The sequence below is a fragment of the Pantherophis guttatus genome, chromosome 1 (genome assembly GCF_059756535.1).
Source record: "Pantherophis guttatus breed Tessera chromosome 1, ASM5975653v1, whole genome shotgun sequence".
NCBI lineage: Eukaryota > Metazoa > Chordata > Lepidosauria > Squamata > Colubridae > Pantherophis > Pantherophis guttatus.
This window is the reverse complement of record NC_142063.1, coordinates 219421872-219441967: the sequence shown is the minus strand read 5'-3', so window position 1 is coordinate 219441967 and position 20096 is coordinate 219421872. Positions and strand designations below refer to the sequence as shown.

General features: G+C 35.9%; 1 protein-coding gene across 4 annotated transcripts in view; it reads right to left on the bottom strand.

Annotated features, from left to right (window-relative positions):
* Positions 1-271: 271 nt before the first annotated feature.
* DLGAP2 (DLG associated protein 2) overlaps positions 272-20096 on the bottom strand; it is a 459052-nt gene continuing 439227 nt past the window's right edge. For all 4 annotated transcript variants that reach the window (XM_034436765.3, XM_034436764.3, XM_034436770.3 and 1 more), the window contains 3 exons: positions 15818-15909; positions 10507-10659; positions 272-7855 (listed from right to left, as the gene is read on the bottom strand). In XM_034436765.3, coding sequence (XP_034292656.1) covers positions 7637-7855; positions 10507-10659; positions 15818-15909 — 464 coding nt within the window. In that variant the 3' untranslated portion in view covers positions 272-7636. The remainder of the gene's footprint in view (positions 7856-10506; positions 10660-15817; positions 15910-20096) is intronic.

Here is a 20096-nt window from a genome sequence, read left to right as displayed (position 1 = left end):
GGAATGGAGATTTTGCAGTATCCTTCCTCTGCCATGCCTCTCTCTCAACCCAACCCACCTCACAGGGTTGTTTTGTGGGGAAAATGGGAGGAAGGAATACTAGATACGTTCAACACCTTGAGGTTGTTTATAAGAGTAACTACCTGTGTTCTGCCATCTAATGGTGATCTGGTGTTTTGCAGCCTCGGTATGATATCTCTACTCCTTACGATGTTCTGATTCTGATGTATTCTCAATGACCTCAGGCTACGTTAATAATGGGAAAAGCCAGTTATGTCAAAAAATTTAATAGCAGAATTATTTACAGAATATGGTCATAAACAATACAGGAACCAATTAAAAGAGGCAGCTTCATAAAAGAGCCATGGGAGAGTGGGAAAGTATTGAAGCACATCTGTTGTTGTTTTTTTTCTTCTTCTTCTTACAATTAGCCGAAGGCAGAGAAAAGATAATGAAAAAAAAAAAAAAAACCAGGAATAAAACAATTGGCAAAGAAGTTTCAAATAAACAATATTTTTTTTGTTAAATGAGATATTACCGAGAAGCAAGAAATTATTGTAATGAAACATTGCACTGTATATTCTGTATAGATATCCTGCATGCTACCAAACAGAACTGCTCAAAAGAACCGTAAAAGCATGGGAAAAGAGAATTACATAAAATAGTTTCTCTAGTAGTGTAGATTTATACAGATGACAAATATTTGGCACTCAGTTTGTCCTCATTGTTAACATGATTTCTTGTGTGGGTATATATATATATATTTCTTTAACAATAAATTAAATAACTATTTTCCTGTTTCTAACATTCCTTGAAATTCTATAAGAGGAATTTGATTTGATTTAATTGCGAGGCCACCTTGGATATTTTGGTGCATTACTCACTAAGTGAACCTCTGTTTATTCCTGCACAGAAGAAGCTGTACTATAATAGTGACTTTTTGCTTATAGGAAAGAACAGCTCCAGTATAGTAGTATTTGCATGGATTTTAGAGAGTTCTTTTTAAAGAAATCCACTGTGATCCATTATTTTAAAAAAAGTAATAAATATATATAACAGAGAAGACAATGCATATATCTTGAGCCCTTTAAATGTGAAAGGGTGACAAATAACCAAAGCTCAGTGGCAAATTAATTTGCAGATATGAATGTACATCTCACAGATAATTGTACATTGAGAAAGGGCAGAATGATGGACAGGACAGAGAATACAAAATTTCAATAAGGACTTTATCTACATTTGTCATTAAGCATTGAGTATATTTTGCAGAACAGGGAAAATGCTCTGTTAAAAAAAGAGCTGGTTTTATAGATCCAAATTTATATTCAGACCAACCCTGCTGTGATTATTGTTTGGTTGAAAGAAAAAAAGGGACTCTAATAGACTCTTAGCTAGTCTTGGCTGATTTCTATTTTTTTTTTTTATCTCATACTCAGTATGAAGCCATTTGATTATGAAAAGCTTTCCAGCTTTTATATTACTCAGACATCTATTGTATCAGCCATCTTAAAAAACATGATTAGGAAAAGGATACAAAAAATAAAGCAAAAAGGAGCTATGTTTATCTTTGTGGCTTTTGTCATTGCAATACTTTCTCCCTTAATTAGTTTTTTTCCTAAGCTTCCATTCTATAGTTTAGAACTTAATTTTATATAAATATTCATGCATTGTACAGGGCCAGGAAGATGCAAGCAAAATGTAAACAACATTTCAGAACTCCATATCTTATTCAGAAAGAGAACTATGCATGGAACGGATACCCTCATTTCTTTTTCTGATTACATCATCTAGCTGATAAATCTTCTGTAGAAGCCCTTGTGAGTAAATGGAGCACAGACCTCTAGAGCTGTCCCATAATTAAAATGTATGAAAGGAATGAATATGAGAAATGGAATTAATATATAAATGATACAAACATTAGCAAGGTACATGAGGCACTGCTAATTAAACAAAGAAACCTGCATGATGATATAATTCCTAGGTGCTAAGAAGCTCCAGTTGCAGTTGTGCAAATGTAAAACTAGTGCAAAACTATTTTTAGAGAAATGGAGTCACAACAGTCCTATTCCTCCAGCATCTTAACTAGATCAGGAGGGAGGGCTGTTGTTGGGTTATGGAAATACCAACAATATTTTGTCTTCTAAGGGTTAAACCTCACATGAGTGGTTATGTCATTGAAATATCTTTATCCCACCAATTGGCCCATTTTGCCTAACTAATCTGATGAAAACGAGCCAGAAGGATGTAACAGTGGGGTGGGGGGGGTGGGGGGGGGGAACTCACTGACAAGCCTTAATAGTACAGGAAACAATGGCCAAAGTTATATCTCTGAGTTATATCTCCTGCTGCTTGCTTGGCCACTGGAGAAGGAAGGCTGCCTGTATCAGGAGATCCACTAGAGGGTAGCAAAGTAAGAATTTAGTGGTCATCTGTACTTTTACAGCCCAGATTAAATAATTTGTTAAAACTAACAAATTAAGGAAAGATTAAGGAAAGATACCATTATTATTTTCTGAAAGAGGGAGATCTCCCCTAAGCCAATCTTATCTCAACATGTTTTGAATATCCACTGTCAATATCCATTTGTGCAGGGATTAACAATTCTACATGAAGGAGAGCTCTGGCAGGGGAAGAATTGAGTCAGAATAACATAAGCATTCGTCAGTTTGCTTCTAAGAAACGAACATATTTTCAGGCTTTCAGAATTTTTAGCTGATGATAACGTACAATGTTTGGGCCTGGAAGCCCAGCAGGGTCCACCCTAGTTAGCAGTTAGAGGGAACTCCTCCAGAGAAGCAGAGCTCTAGGCTAAACTGAAAAGCCTTGTAGAAAGACAGAATGGCAAACGGTTTTTGCATTGTTCTTAAGAAAACTGCAGGATGTGGTGTCATGCTCACTTTGAAGGCTCCTTTACATTTGTAGAAGAGGGAAATCTTTGAATAGATGCATGGCTTCTGGAATGCATTTGATACAACCAATCTTAAGTGCTTGTGTGTGACTGTGCGTATAATAGCAAAACAGCAAATTCCTGTCTTTCAAAATGCTTTCAATGAATGTTTTATATAAAAACCACATCTTTTTTCTGAATTCAACATATATGTGCTGTAAGTAAAGTAGGTAAGAGAAAAATTAGTTTGTTGATAATGAGCTAAAAGTTACCAAATACCATTTGGTTTTACCCATAATGATATTTTCATCCTTGCATATTATTCCAAGAAAGTCCTTTCAGATCAATTATGTAGTAAAATCATAATGTACATACAAAATATTTTACTGTAATTGGCTCTAATGATGTTTTAAATGATGGGATGTAACTCATAAAGAATGTTAATAAAGATGATAATAAATGGCTGACATAAAATGGAAGACGGGTGATATAAACCATAGCCCAGACTCCTGGAAAAGGAAGTCAAGAATAGTTTCCGCTTTCATTTAGACATTTGTTCCATTCAAGCTAATTCTTTGCATGTTTACTTGAAAACAAGATGCAATAACTTTAATGAGGCTATTTGAGATATGCCAGCATAAGGACTGCTGTTTGCCATCAAGCTCTAAAACTATACGTTATTAAGGCTTACAGAATTCATTGGGGCTCACTACCGTGAATATGGGTTTAGGATTAGAAAGTGTGGAAGTAAATGCCATGAAATATAGTGCTTATTTCTGAATAAATATATGAAGGACAGCATTATTAACCAAATGCAATAATGTTCATGATTCTAATAATTACACGTACATTTTTATTAAAACAAAACAAAATCAGGTTGCAACTCCATGCCCACATGGCTTGAGAATAAACCATCTGCATTTAATGGATCTTATTTCTAAACAGATATTGTATGCATGTGAGACACTATTTTGCAAGTTTTACTATTATTTTGTCTATTGTTATTAGAATTAGAGCATTTTATTTCCCAAACTCATTAACTTTGCTGTGTCTTGAAACAGGAATATAGTCATAATTGAAATGGAAGTGATTAATTTTCAATGGTCCTGCAATATACAGTTGTATTTTATACTGTTGAAAGAGTCTTTAAATCAAAAGCACTGCAAGTCATTCTCAAATATATTACTTTTCACATTCATTCTAGACAGGGCCGAATGACTTGTGACACACGTAATAGAAAGACTAATTTTTATCTCCCTCTCCCAAATTAAAAATATAATACATAAGAAGCATGGCTTATTATTTGCCATTATTGTTTTAATCTTTCCTATATAAAAGAGATTAAATATATTGCACTTAAAAACTCAACTTGTGAACAGGTAACATTTCATTGGAATGGGCAGAAGGCATCTGGTTTACATTTTAAAGATTTTTCTTTGGAACAGAAGTGGAACAAACGGGGACATACAGTGGCAAAGGCATTCCTTCAACATATTCCCATCACTGCGTGAGCAACATACAATTTAGCGTAGAACTTTCAAAAGAGCCAAATTTACCCTTCATATATTTTGCCTTCCTTTTCAATGAGAGTATGCTTTTAAAAAATGATTTTATGTAAAAAAAAAAAAACCCCAAAAGAACTTCAGACTATTTTGAATAACATTTTGTTTGTCCCGGAAGTGAATTTTTCCTTTGGGAACCTCTCTTAAATTCTTAGAGAAAGGATCAAACTATATATTATATTAATTGTATGTGAATTGGATATACACCTTTAAAAAAAAAAAAGTATATTTGCTGGAGCTGTGGGTGTTTATATGTGCTTTTTCAATCTAGCATATATTTTTGTTGTTGTCATCATTGCTGGTACACTAACATACATTGCAAATAGTAGAAACCGAATATTGAATACAGAAGCACCTAACTGTGCAATCACTAATTACAGCTCCAGCAAAAACAGTTTAAAATTTAATGATTTTTTTGTGCAAACAATATTGGAGGGCATTGATGTGCAAATATGGTTAGCTGTTCTAAGCTTTCTATTTCATAGCTAGGAACTTTTTTTTTTGTCTCTGGGTATGCTATGGTTGTGAATCAAATGTAGATCATTTTATCACCCTCAGTCCCTTATCTATATAAAGGAAGGATGAAAAGCACATGTGATTTCGCAATATTTATAAAATAAAATGAAATAAAAACATAGCAGCATAATAGGGATGTAGCAGAAGGAGAGAAAGATATATTTCAAATCTGCTGTCTCAAAGAAATGCATATTTTATTCTTTTATTTCCATGTAGTTATTTCTAATTAACAGCTCCATTTGAAATAAAGTTATCTTTAAAGATGCCTTATCCCTGCAGATATTCTTGCATTTAAAACAAAACTATAAGCAGCATTAATATTGTACACTACCCCAAAATCAATTTATTTCCAAGTGCAGAAATTCTTTGAATACTCTGTGGATGGGAATATCTTAATCATCACAGACTAATAGTTCAGGAATATTAATATTTCATTATTATTGTTAATCGTTGTTGTCGTCTTCTTTCTTTCTCTTTCTTTCTTTCTTTCTTTCTTTCTTTCTTTCTTTCTTTCTTTCTTTCTTTCTTTCTTTCTTTCTTTCTTTCTTTCTTTCTTTATGCTGTACATTCCTCATAGGTTTTGTTTTGTTTTTTTGCTTCCAAATGCAATTTAAGGCTATTTGGTAAATTCTACATAAGAGATCAGGCTCAATTTACAGTGTTCCCTCCTTCTCAAACATTCAACTCTAAAGATTCGTATCTTGAAGCTAAACATGCTTATATCAGCTTTGTCCTAAAACAGAATGCATGCTTAACAAAATATATTGGAAGAAAGGGGGATGAGGGATGGAAACCCTAATGTCTTCTTTACTTCCTACAACAGCAATCTCCAACATGTGCTCTTGAGATACATTAGGACTAAACTTCCCCATCGTTTGTACAATTCTTATATAACACTGCTATTGTTCATGCAAACTAGCATGATGGGAGATGTAGTTCAACATCTATGGAGGGCACCTGGTTGGAGATTGCTGTTAAAATGTCTAGCATTTTTCAGTCATGTGACAAGCTGAAGGGCTCGCAAACTACATATTTAAAGTGCTCATCAAGGTGAAGAATCAAAGTGCTGTAGTTTAAATAGCGGTTCTGTCTATGGCTAAATACATTTTGTTTAACAGACTGATAACAGAATCTTGACTCTGTTCTAATATTTTGTATGACTCAGAATTCTGACTTCGATAGTGGCAGGATATGTTTTCTTGTATCTTCACCTGAAAAGATTCAAAAACTTGGATCACAGCCTTTAAGAAGGCAAAAACAATAATGCATTATTCTCAGAATTTGTTAAACTTCTGTGTAATTTCTAGCTTTTGCTGTGATGTTGATCAAGAACTTAGAAACATGCTACCTTTCTTACATTCTACTGTTAGAAGCCACATGTTTTTTAAAACATGTTCTTTACGTCTGAAACAATCAAGAAACTTTTTCTTATCTTTAATTCATACTGCATAGGAAAAAAGAATTTTGGAAAAAAAATACAAATGTAAACCACAGTTCACCTTTTTTTACCTTAAGATTACCATTGAAACTGAGATATACTTACCACTCACATTCATATTTCTTAAACTGGTTACAACATCACAACTGGTATTTTAAACAAGCAAACTTTTTTTGTGTTTTGTTTTTTGTTTGAAAGGATACCCTGGAAACTCAATTGATATAGCATTTTGAAACTTCAAATATTACGCGTAGCATCGCTTTTCAAATTAAAAAAAAAAGAGTGTTCACAAATGAAAGAAGTACAACATAAAAGAACTGTTTAAAATGTAATGAATGTTCTCAAAGAGTAAATAGAGCTTTCACATCTTGCTACAGATGATCAAAATTCTTAAGGCTTTCCTTTGTTCCTCTTTCTTCAAGTTCCTTTGCATTTTTCCTTCAGATTTCTGGATGGGTGTCCAAGGAGGACACTTTCTTTCAGGGACAGATTTTCCCAATTGGAAATGATTCCTATGCTTCTCTGTTCTGGATGAATGTTGGAGTTTTCATGGCTGGATATTTCTGTTCATCTCCAAAAACTCAGTGTGAGATGTGAGGAGAGACCTGGTGCGAGTTTGCAGTAACCAAGAGAAGCAGAATTGCCGAGCACGTGGGCAGAAAATCTAATCGGGTTCAAGGCAAAGAAACTGAAGCTGGAAGGGAAGGGAAGGGAGGAGAGAAATGGATTCCTTCTTTTCTTGCACTTTACATTTGTAGCACCTTCTACTTGAATTAGCTAATGCCTCTGGTGAATGGAGAGATGCACCCAATTCAAAGTTTGTGGTTTTTTTTTTCTTATTCCTAGTTATCGCATCATTTATAAAAATATAAATAACCAAAAAAGTAAGCTGGGTTCCATCTCAAGAGGTGTTTCCTGTTGTCCTCTGAGAACATAATTTTTATAGGTAAGGTCTCAACAAGCCCTATGCATTGGAGCTGACTGGTGTAGTCCGATCCTAATAATACAAAAAAGAAAAGAGCAGGGATTCTTGCAACGGGCTCAGCAAATTCTGAGGACATAAACAGCATTCTGTTGTGCGTCTGGCACAAAGGAGACAACAACAGGGCAGGGAGGGGGCCAGGAATAGGGAGGAAAAAAAGAGCAGGGAAGAGGAGACCAGCTGTAGAAGCACTTGCTTGGTTCCTTCGTTTGTTTAAAAAAGAGGAAGCAACGATGCAGCATCTGGGTCTTTTAAAGCCTCGTTTGGGCTTCTGGAATATAGATCTCAATGCTGTCTGCACGCTCCGTAGCGGAGTTTTGCCGGAAAGAGGCTGCCCGCTTAGCAGCCATGAGGCGTCTTCGAGCTTCTTGGCGTTGTCGGTCGGGCAGATCCAAAGACTTCTCTCGGGTGATGGGGAATTTTCCTTTAGGGGGCTTCTTTGGTACAGGTGGAGGAACCTTTCTCTCTTCCTAAGATGCAGGGGAGGAAAAAAGAAATGAAGCACAGAAGGAAGGGAGCCTAAAGAAGGTACATTATGGGCCTCATTCAGGGACTTTCCCTGGAAGCTGCAGGTGCCTCCCTGTGAGGCATCCATGACAGTAGTGACTGACCCAAGCACGGTAGCCACTGACCAATGTTAGCTGAGTTCATGAGGATGAGGGACAAAAATGTGCATTGCCACACAAGTTCTGCCCCTCATGTATTTATGTGCAATGATGAGACCTGTTAGAGTCTCTGTTTCATCATTTTGATATCATCATGGTTTTTTGGTCTGCATTGCCCTACAGGTTGGAGCATTCTCTCCTTTATTTGCAACAATCAAGTATGTTCTCTTATCTCTGTTCCAAATATAAATATGCATTAGGTATTAATGGACCATTAATTAATTAATGGTAGCAATAGAAGTCTAGAAAAGAATTTTATTAATCTCCCCCTCTCCCCCTCTCCTTCCCTCCCACCCACTTCTATCTATCTATCTATCTATCTATCTATCTATCTATCTATCTATCTATCTATCTATCTTCTATCTATCTATCTATCTATCTATCTATCTATCTATCTATCTATCTATCTATCTATCTATCTATCATCTATCTATCCATCATCTATCATTTCTATATTTTTTCCTTTCTTCCTTCCTCCCTCTATCCCTCTTTCCCTCCCTTCATGTAGGTGAAACAGTATTCCATAGGGCAGATGCTACAACAGAATAGGCACACTTCCTATATCCCATTAGGTGCCATTGTTTCCCGGAATGAATTTGTAGCATACTGTTTCTACTAGATCTTCTAGGACAAGTAGAGATAAATAAACATATGATCTCCTTGTACTCCCTACTAGTGAACAGAATGGAGCACTAGTGTCCTGAGCACTTTTTATTTAAGTTATTATTTATTTAGTTAACTTTTAACTAAATTCATCTGACAAGAGTGGATGCAGCTAGAAATATAAATTTGAAGTATTTAACTTTCATGGAAGAGAAAACTGAATTTTAAACTCTCACACTGAAATCAATGGGGCTAATATTTAACTGGCTTTATTAATAATTCTCAGCTTTAGAGGTAAGGTAAAAACCATATAAAGACAAATTTTATATACTAATGTGTTTCTTCACTACAAATGAGGTAGCAGCTATGTGCACATTTCTGTGCTCCTTCTTTACTAAAATCCTGGCCAGGCTATTGACTGAACAAGTATTCAAAAAGGAGCTAATAAGATTGTGTTCCTTTTAATATTCAGGATTCATTTTGCTCAGTATAGGGAGATTGCTTTAACTTAAACTAACAAAGAGCTGACAATTCTCCAAATTAGATTACAATAATGGTCAAAATGTTGCAAAGTGATCAAACATTAGCTAAGAGCTTATGAGATGGTTCTGCAAAATATGCATCTTAACATGAAGTCAAGATGACAATATAAGAACTCATGAAAATTTTGCAGTTTTGTGAGATTTCAAGGCATAATTGGACCAGGTAATTTTACCAAAGAGATGATTAATCCTTAGTACATAATTTTCACATTATATTTCTAATCTCGGTTTCAGAAAATCCAAATATTCTGTCCAATAGCAATAGCACTTAGATTATATACCGCTTCACAGTACTTTACTGCCTTCTCTAAACAGTTTAGAGTGTCAGCATATTGCCCCCAATAATCTGGGTCCTCATTTTACTGACCTCGGAAGGATGGAAGGCTGAGTCAACTGTGAGCCAATGAGAATCGAACTGCCAAACTGCTGGCAGCCAGCAGTCAGCACAATTATCTTTGATCACTCCTTTGGGCAACCTGTGGCAACCACAGGTCAGTGGGACTACAGCTGATCTTGCTGGAACTCTCACTAGCTGGAACTTTTGATATTACCAATTATGTTATCTTACAGGACCACTTCTGAGGATTTGGAGTTGGGGGAATTATTGTGCAGTCACTTGCCTGCTTTTTGAAAGAGAAGTTCCAATCAATAGTAGTGGAAGGGAAGAGGTCATGCCCTAGACCTCTCCATTTCAGATTGGTCCAAGGTTGAAAATTATTTCATATCTATGGTAAGCTGTTGTGTAAGGTCATCCTCTGTCAAAAGATCAAGTTTCATCAGCATACAGATGATAGTTGTATATGTTGTTCCTAGGCTAAACAGGAGATAAGGTGAAGTCTTATCTCAGTGCCAGAAAATTGGGATTAATTTGCCTTGGGAAATAGTTAAGCCATGAGAAGAACCTGCCTGTGGCTTTGGTTGTTAAAATTGTTCCTTGAAATACTGAGTTGAAGAAGTATGTGTGTCTCTATTGTTTTTGTTTTTTAGTTGTATTTTAATATGTTTTTTTTTATTATTTTCTAAGCTGCTTTGAGCTTTGGTCTGAGTAGCACATAAATTCTAGATGGAAGGAGGAAGGGAGGGGGGAAGGAAGGAAGGAAGGAAGGAAGGAAGGAAGGAAGGAAGGAAGGAAAGAAGGAAAGGAGTTCACTATGGTATTATGTATGCCAGCATGCCAAGAAATACCTGCCATAGTACTTGCTGTGTTCCCTGCACCTCTGGAGAGTGTTGTCCACTAATGATTTCACAAGAAAAATAATTTCAGGCTTAAAAGTCAAAGAAATGCACCACAAGCAACTAGATTGTGCTTACCTTTTTTTCGGGTGATTCTATTATTTTCCATTCATTCAGTTTCATCTGATGCAGTTCATCAAACTTCATACTGACGTCTTCAATTGAGAGTTGTAACAAGTCCCAGAATCCTGCCAGGTCCTGTGAAGTTGGTCGGGGCATAGCACTGGGATCCTGCCATATTCACCAAACAAACAAATAAAAAACAACAACCACCAAATGTCATTTGTTTGAAAACTCGGGTGTAGAACATGTTTGGCATTATATAAATGGTCAAATGTTGGATGTAAGACTCAATCCATCAAAGTTCAATCCCTTGCTGAATGCAGAAATCCCTGATTAAAACATACTTAATACTTTTCTTTTTGCTTGAAAAAATCCAGGAAAGGGGGACTTCTCTCAACTTCACTTGGTAATTAGTTCAGCTATTGAATTAGTCTTAACATTACAAAGTTTGTTCTACAAATGTAACTTAAATCCATTATTCTGTGGCCTTGGTTTGTGAGAATTCCTTCAGTTCTTGGCAAGTTTTATCATAACCTTTATCAAGATAAGGAAAGCGATTGATGAATTTCTCCTGAACATCACCTCCCATTGATTATTGCCTAAACTAAACTAAACTAAACTAAACTAAGCTTAAGCATCTATCAGTTAGAAGGTACAGAAGCCCTCTATTTATGACTTGTAAATTTGGCTATTTCTGAACAAAGATCTGGTATTGAAACAATCTGTAGCACAACTACCTAATTTTTCAGCCTAGTTGTTTCCTTAAATGAAGCTTGCTTTATCTGCTTTTGGCCACAAGAGGACGGTCTCATGCTGCTGAACTAAATATATCTATAATAACATGTATGGCTCCAGACTAATACAATTTCCTCAAAAGGCATACATAATAAGAGAGATGCTTCATCTTGAGGCATCCTTAAATGTAATCTTACTCAGGAAGTTATGCATCTTAAAATAATAATAATAATTACAGCAGACCAAATAAAAGGATTACGTCCAGAGGAAGACAGCTAACAGAAAGGGCCTGGATCACGTTAGCACATCTGTATTGACTTACACAGTGCTTTGAGCTCTGATCTCATTACAGTGGCAGCATTAATCTCTAGTAGCTTGGTGCATGTAGAAAAATCTTGTTTCGGAAAAATGTGATATAAAAGGTACTTAGGCCATCTTTCCCCACCCAGCAACCTCAAGGCATGATGGATTTCAAAGACATCACTTGTCACTTTAACTGAAATAATGGGATTTGCAGATGCCTAAAGGTCATCTATCAGGTAGGGAGACACAGCTTCAGCAGTGTGTCTGTAGATCTGTATTTGTGTGTGAACATATGTCTGTTCTAGCATTACAAATTTGTGAATGAAAGGAAGTTTGGCAATTTATCATTAACTTAGCATTGATATTAAATAGATGATAATTAATGTAAGCATTAGGTTATACCAGTTTTTGATTTCTTAAAGAGCAAAGCTTGAGCACTGGTCTGTATTTGGGTTTTTTTTTAAATTAATTTGTTCTGGATGCTTTTAGAATCTCCCCCAGTTTCAGAATAGGTATATAATACAGAGGGCTGCTGTTTAATATACAAATGGTCAGTTTTGGTTGGCTGGAATTCTTTTATTTATTAAATTTATTAGCTAAATTTATTATATTTTTGGTTTTCGTCTATGAATGTAACTCAGGAGAGTATATTCTAAAGTTCTATAATGAGCTAAAGATACCATGTTTGGCATTGCCTAGAGATTTATAGAACACCCTTCATATGAATCCACAGGTAAATTGTATTAAGAGTCTACAACTTGGACTATGTCTCAAACTCTCTTCCATCGAACAAGTTTAAGAAAGTTGACTTCTGTATTTCTTTCTTTCAATGGTGGGGTTACAAGCAAATTATTGTTAAATGAAACATGTGTGCCTCAGCTTATTCAAGAATGACACATCATCTACTTAAAAGGAGTTGAAATATTTATATTGACTGTCTATCTACAAAAATCTGGACAAATAACTTCTATCAGTTACATTCTCCTTAACGTCTTGAATTTCTGAATGGTAGTTGACCCGGTTATGTGGCAGCACTGGGCCTTTTCCGTGTTATAAAGATAAATACATGTTTATGTTATCACGATGTATCTTCACATCTGCCATCTGAGACTCCTGTTGGCTAATTACCAGCCTTTGATAGCAATAGCATTTAGACTTGTATACAGGATCTTTTGGGAGATTTACTGTGTCAGCATATTGCCCCTAACATTCTAGGTCAGTGATGGCTAATCTTTTCCAGACCGAGTGCTGAAAGCACGGGTGCGCATGGCTGAATGCGTACAGGCGCACCCAATTCCCCAAAATGCAATGTGTGCTCAGCCCCCGTGCATGCACCCCACACCCCCGCACCCCACACCCCCTGCGCATGCACACATGGGCCCCCACATGGGCCCCGTCCCCACACATGTGCGTGTATTCCCCATTCCCATGCATGCATGGCAGAGACCCGAAGACCAGCTGGCCAGCGAGAGGCACGCATGCATGCACAGCGCAGCTGAACTGGAGCGACGGCTCACGTACCCACAGAGAGGGTATTGCGTGCCACCTCTGGCACATGTGCCATAGGTTCACCATCATGGATCTAGGTCCTCATTTTACTGACCTCAGAAGGATGGAAGGCCAAGTCAACCTCGAGCCCATCAAGATCGAACTCCAGGCTGTGGGCATAGTTTGCCTGCAATACTGCACTTTAACCACTGTGCCACTGGGGGAAATAGCACAACTCACAACATCTCATTACTAAAAATGATCCTCTCATGAATTTGCACCCTTGCTGCTGTTGTTTTTAAATTCTAATCATATTCCTTTTATTCAGGAGCTAGCATTCATAGTGCTCCCTCCACTATTTTTTTTTTCTGAACACCAAGAATCTTGTGAGGTCTGTTCAACTGAAAAAGAGTACGGTAATTGTCTGAGAGTCATACAGTGAGTTGAATTTCTACTACTATTATGTGACTGAACAACACTGGACATGCTTGCAGACACTTCACTACCCAACCAGGTAATTCTATCAGTGCTATTGAGTGTGGGATTTACTCCTTTTTTGTATGCAGTACGTTGCCCTGCCAGTGTTGGTAGGCATGTGGTTCAAAGCACTTTACAATTCGAATGCATATGGAAAACTTAGTTTCCACTGGTCATCTTAGGTATGTAGTGAAGAACATGCACAGAAAGAATGTGGAGAAGCAAAAAGAAAGGGTTAAATCCAGTGGAAGCTTTGCTTTCATAAAATGTGCCTCTACTTGTATGGGTCGGATATTTTGATACTCTCAATGGATGTGGGGGAATTCTCTGGGATACACTAAGGCTTAGCAGCCACAACTAGCTATAATTAGGAAAAAGTGAAACTGGGTATAATTTCAACATGACCTAAAGTCACCCAATTGAATTTGTATCTTGACTTTGGACACAGGGCTTATGTTCTGCCATTATGATGCACATGTAATCACTTGCAGACCAAGATTGTTGGGGGCAATATGCTGACTCTGTAAACCGCTTAGAGAGAGTTGTAAAAGCACTGTGGAGCGGTATATAAGTCTAAGTGCTATTGCCATAGCTTCTCCCTACCTACAGGTGTGGAAGAAAAGAAGGATAAAGAGAAGGAGAAGGAGACACAATGACAAGGACAATCTGGCACGGGTGCCAATAATGTTAATTCTATGAATCAAAATCCAGCAATTGTAACTGAAGACTATGTCCATTTCATATATATGTTTTCTTGAAACCTTGGTTTGGTTTAATCTTACTGGATAGCAAATTTCAAATAGACATAGGTAGAAAAAGCACTTTCTCATGCTGGTAAAGGTTAAACTGCAAATATTACAGAATGATTGATTTTAAATAAGACAGACTTATAGGTCACATCCTCTGATGCCCCCTCAAAATTTTATTTAGTTCTAGGAAAAACCAATATAACAGTAACATTGTTCTTTGCTGGCAATATTGACCAGCAGAAGCCTTCCTCATATTTAATTTAGCAATGAAACAAAGCTAATTGTAAAAGGTATTGTGGGTATTTTGCCCCAAATTGATGGGAAAGATGTCATGGCAATTTTGCTCAATAGTTTAGACATTAGAACATTTGATTAATTCTTGTAGTCTGTCAGCCTTTTAGATTAGCAGCCATTGGCTCATGATTATCATAGTCCATGTGAATTTGGAATTTATGCCAGGGAGGTAAAATTACTGATTGAAGCCAAGAGAATGCACAACAAGTTCTCATTTCCAAAAGGATTTTGGTTATTAAAATAGTTAGTGATATTATCAACAAAATAATACAATATAATTACTGTAGATGTCCATTTATCCACCTGCTAATATCCCTTGAGATCTCATTCTTTATAGTTTTTAACTACAAAGTTATTGTTTAAAGTTTAAAATAAACAATGGATTTCCAGAGCTTCAAAGGTAGGCGAAAGCAAACTTTATATACAAGAACCCTTTTGGTCAAGGAATGGGAATTCTTGTTCCTCTCCTTTGAACAATCACTTTCAAAATCCCCTTGGTCCAGTATATTCCCCACTATATTCTTTGTGGTGGAAAGAATGGGGAATCTATTGCAGGGTGGATAGATGAATAAGATAGATTACTATTTTTAATATTTTATAGACCAAAACAATCTGTTTTGGGTTGACTATACTGCAAGACAAAAATTGATAGAGCTTTATAAAATAACCTTTGATGCCCCCCAGAGTCCTTAAATGGATTTGGAGAAATTATGATTTATTCAATGTACTAAGTATTCACGCTCCACCATCCAGGGTGGAATTCCTAATTCTTTTTATTTTGATAGAGCAAGTTTTCAAACCTTATTAATGTATTTTTAAAATAATGGAGTGCTTTTTTAGGACCAGTTTCTAAGTCATGCCCTCACAAGGTGATTTCTAATATAAAAATGTATATTATCAAATATAAAAAAGATACCAAACATTATTTCAATCCAATCTTATTGCAATCCTTATCACTTTATGTCCAGACCAAGGCGTTAATGCAGATCATGCTGCGATGCAATGAATTCCCAGATGACTTTGAAATGCTCATAGGTCATAGGAGAACTGGAGCCTTCCTCTTTAAAGCTCAGGCAATAGGTACTGCACAACAAGATAAACAAATAATAAAGCTTCTATGCACAAGTTATGCGTGGAATTGTCTGCTTAGCAGATGTGGAATTAAATGTCCTCTGATGGAAATTAATCTCCAGATGAATAATAAAATAGTAGCATTTAAATTTGAAGAAAAATAATAAATAACTTAGAAATACTATGCAATGTTTAAAATGTTAACTTACCAAATTCTGTTGACAAAGCCAATAGAATTGCTGGAATTTTTGCGACATTAGCAACTGTGCACTTCCTACAGCACTTCGAATCTTACCTAGAACTGAAGAGGAAGGGTGAATATCAATTTATATCTGAAGCAAGGAAACAACCAATATATTTGTATAACCAAGGCTTAATCTAGATTATCCTTGCTCTTTGGTTATGAATTCAATTAGGTGCACAGGCTTTTCAAACTATATTCGAGAAAGAAAATCAGAGATCAGTTCAGCTTAAACAATATTGGAAAAAGCCACATGAGAAGCCTGAGAAAAGAAATTATTTTCTCAAGTTGCAAAGGAATCAAGGTGAAAGCATATGATCAAATCTTACTGTATACTATTTCATCCCCTCAGAAAATAATGTAAAAATCCTGGCTGCATTGACTAGAATCCTATTCTCTGCTGATCTACTTTTTATGGAACATCCAGGTGTTTCTGTCACTAACATGTCAAGTTCAGTGTTTACCAGATATTCATGTTTTGTGCTGACATGCAAAATATAACTGCAATTCAAATCCCAGTGTAGAGAGTAGAATGGGCAAAACTCTACCAAAGTTGAGATTTTTGGTTGACATCATGGTGGGAATGGCTGGAAAATAGTGGAGCACTGCCGGGCTCTATGAAATGCAGCCAACAATTGCTTGCTGGGAGACCCTATGGGGTCAAGCCATCCTGGAGAGGTGGTGAAGAAGGGAGAGGCACTTCATCGATCACGAGGAAACCACAATTTCTTTGTTGATCCAAAGAAAGCTCTCTCAAACGGCAGCAGGGACGATGACCATTTTTTAAAGATATGTTTGCTCAAATCTAATTAAATTAACTAATTACATGTTAAAATTAACATATAATTCATTTTGAAAGATGACAATGCATGATGTTTGAATGGTGTGTGTGTACACAGGAACATATGTGTGTAGAATATGCCATTCTTTATTACTGAGCACCTAGCTTCAACATTAATTATGGACAAAAAAATAATCTTAAACTTATAAATTGCATTTTGCAAACTGTACAACAATCACAAAAACAAGGGAAGTTCATTGTTCTACAACCAATAACAACCCTTCTTCTCCCATTCCTTTTTACTTTTGCCACAGATTGGTAAAGGAAACCATATTCAGCAAAGGTCTAAACAATTTCAATTTGGAGCCTAAATTTTCTCCATGACATTGGGAACCCTACACTGTATAATAAAGTTTCCTGTCACATATAGCTGAGTAACAGCTAACGTTACTGTACTATGAAGATGTGGGTTTTGTTTTTTTCCCCAAAGTTTCAAAGCCCCTCTCCTTGTACAAAAATCAGTATCACATTTCTGTCTAATTCTCCTGAGAATGAATTACAAAAAGACACAAACTTTTCATATATGTCTTCTCCGTTCACACAATGTTAAAAGAAGAGTGATCCCATGACTTTGACAAAAATTAGATGCTATCCATGAATTCCTTACAGTTAATCATTCACAAAGAGCATTATAGGGTGGCAATCATCATCATGTCTGTGAAAATCTAACATCTCCTTTCATAGTCTAAAAGTGATATTTTACCAGGACCATCAACACAATCACCAAGATTGTTGGTCTGAAGATATGAATTGCTGGTGCTTTGAGACTGGTATTTTCATTATGAGGTGAAAAGGTGTAATGTAGGTATACATTACAAGCTCACATCTTTTAATCAAAGGACCGCAGGATGGCCATATTCTGTAAAAGCAACCTGACACATCCATTGAATCTGCAGTGGGGAATAATGAAGCAGTATTGTAGTAGTGGGCTATATATAAGCAGTAGCTTCAAAAGTATTCTCTTGAAACAGCACACACAAAAAAGTTAATTAACTGTACATTGCAGATGTATAATTAATAGGGGTACATGGACACAAGTCCTGGAATCCCACTGGTATGGATCTTAATGAAATTTGCACTCACAAAAACTGCTGACTTTCAAGATGCATCTCTGCTTTGACTACCACAAACTTTTATTGGGAGGAATAAATGATAGAAGAACAAGAAGCACAACTGAACTACAGTATTTGATAAATGCTATCCAGTTATATCTCAAAGAACTAAATTAATAGACACATAAATACAGACATTTCAATTGCACAAATTTTCCTACAAAATCTACTAAGCACCCAATTTCACCATATAATGGTATCTGACTTGAGCTGTCTGAAGGTCATAACGTCTCCTGAAGATGCATTCACCTTGTTCATCTGTTGATTGACATGCTTTACAAATTGTGACAAATTCCAAAAACTGTCATAGCAGATAAAGAGAACATGTTGGCTAGCCTTTAAGATGTCACCAAACTCTTTGTTATTTCACATAATGTTATTACCATACCCTAGCTGGTTATTTCTTGCATGCTTTACTGAATTGAAGTACTGTAACTACTAATGACAAGATTTTCCTTTTTTATTGCAGAATTTTTGAATATTGAATATTGGAATAAAATGAAACTTGTACTCTACGTAGATTAAGATGAGCAGGTTGAAGAAGATTTATATAGCTCTTTTAAAATATTTTTTTGGGGCACGTTTTTGTTTGTCTTCAAAGAATTTGGAATGCTAAAAGTTCAACTGATTTCATGTTAGAACTAAAAAGAGAAATATTGTTTGTTTGTTTAATTACATTAAAAACATGTTTGAAGAAATTCAGTCCTTTCAGGAAACAAAGCATCATTTAAATAAATTCTATTTGTGCAACATTGAAAATAGTTTAATAAATGTTTAACTTTGAAAAATGGTTTAAAATGGAAGTACACAATCTATTTTATCTGATATAGAATTCAACTAAGTTTGCTAGCTAACGAATGGGCTAACATTGAAGAACTACTGTCGAAAAACCATCCCTTCATTTGCTTGCTTGCTTGATGAAGTTTCTCTGGATGCAACCAATTATTTCTAATGTAGAGCAAGACATGCTTATTTTTGTATTCAATAGAGCAAAAGTTCTACAACTCTTTCTGACCTGCTACCTGTTTATGTTTTACATGGAAAGAGTGGAGGGCAATTTATATTGTAGCTTTCCAAAGTCAACTTGTCTTAGCACAAAACACAATATATCTCCCTTGTAACTTGTACCTATTAGAAAATGTTTTACTCTTATTCTAGGGCAAATTGAAACATTTCTTTCCTCAATCTTCCTATTCAATGTTTGTTTCTATTGACAGGAGTTTGGACTGCTGTTGATAACTGAATGAAAGACAGACAAGTCCTTATCTATAGAAAATAATATACAATAACCAAGATAGAATATAGTATGCTTACTTCTCTAATATAACTGATAAAACACCAGTTTCGAAAACAGTTTTTCCAATTTCTAAGAATGTGTGTACTGTTCAGAACTGAAAATGCATCTATCACTTCTATTATTGATACTAGTTCTAAGTATGATTTACATAACATGCTTTGCTTATATTTTACTAACATTATACTAAACTATTTATATCTTCCGTTTGAATTTACTATCTGCCCAATTCCAATAGACTCTGGACAGTGTACAAAACTAGAAAAAATATCAAATCAAATAAAAACATCGTATCAGATGGACATTCCAGATTAAAATAATCATATACACAGCAAAATCAAACAAAGCAAAGCAAAACAAAACAGGGACCACTGAACAAATAATAAATATCAACCTCGAGCCTGGGACCAAAGCCAGGTTTTCGAAGCTTTCAGGGACTCCAGAAAAAAGGGTGCCTTTCTTGTTTTTCAGAGGGTGGAAGATTCACTTCCTCAGTCCTGCAAGATGGTGCTTTATACTGGAGACCTGGACCACACACACTCTGCCAGAATGTAGTGGGTGGGCAGAAACAATTGGAGACTCAAATGCATTATCTTAGATATCCAGGTCATATGCCAAACAGAGCTTTATAGGTAAAAATCAGCACCTTGAATTCCACTCTGAAGCTGACTGGAAGCCAATGCAGCTGGTGTAACAGTGGTGACACATGGGCACACCAAGAGGCGTCTGCTACTGCTTGCACAGCTGCTTTCTGAACCAGCCATAGCTTCTAGGTGGTCTTTGAGGGCACATTGCACTAATGCAATCATGAGGTGATCAGCACATGAGTAATTTATACAGATGGCAAAACTGATTGGTGGACAACAGTTTTACTCAGAATTACTATAAAGCAGTGTACGAAAAGCTAGTAAGCTTTTAATAAGAACTTAGAAAATAGAATCCATAAAATATGTTAACCTTCGAAATGGTATATATTTCTACTGGGCTTCTGGTATTAATT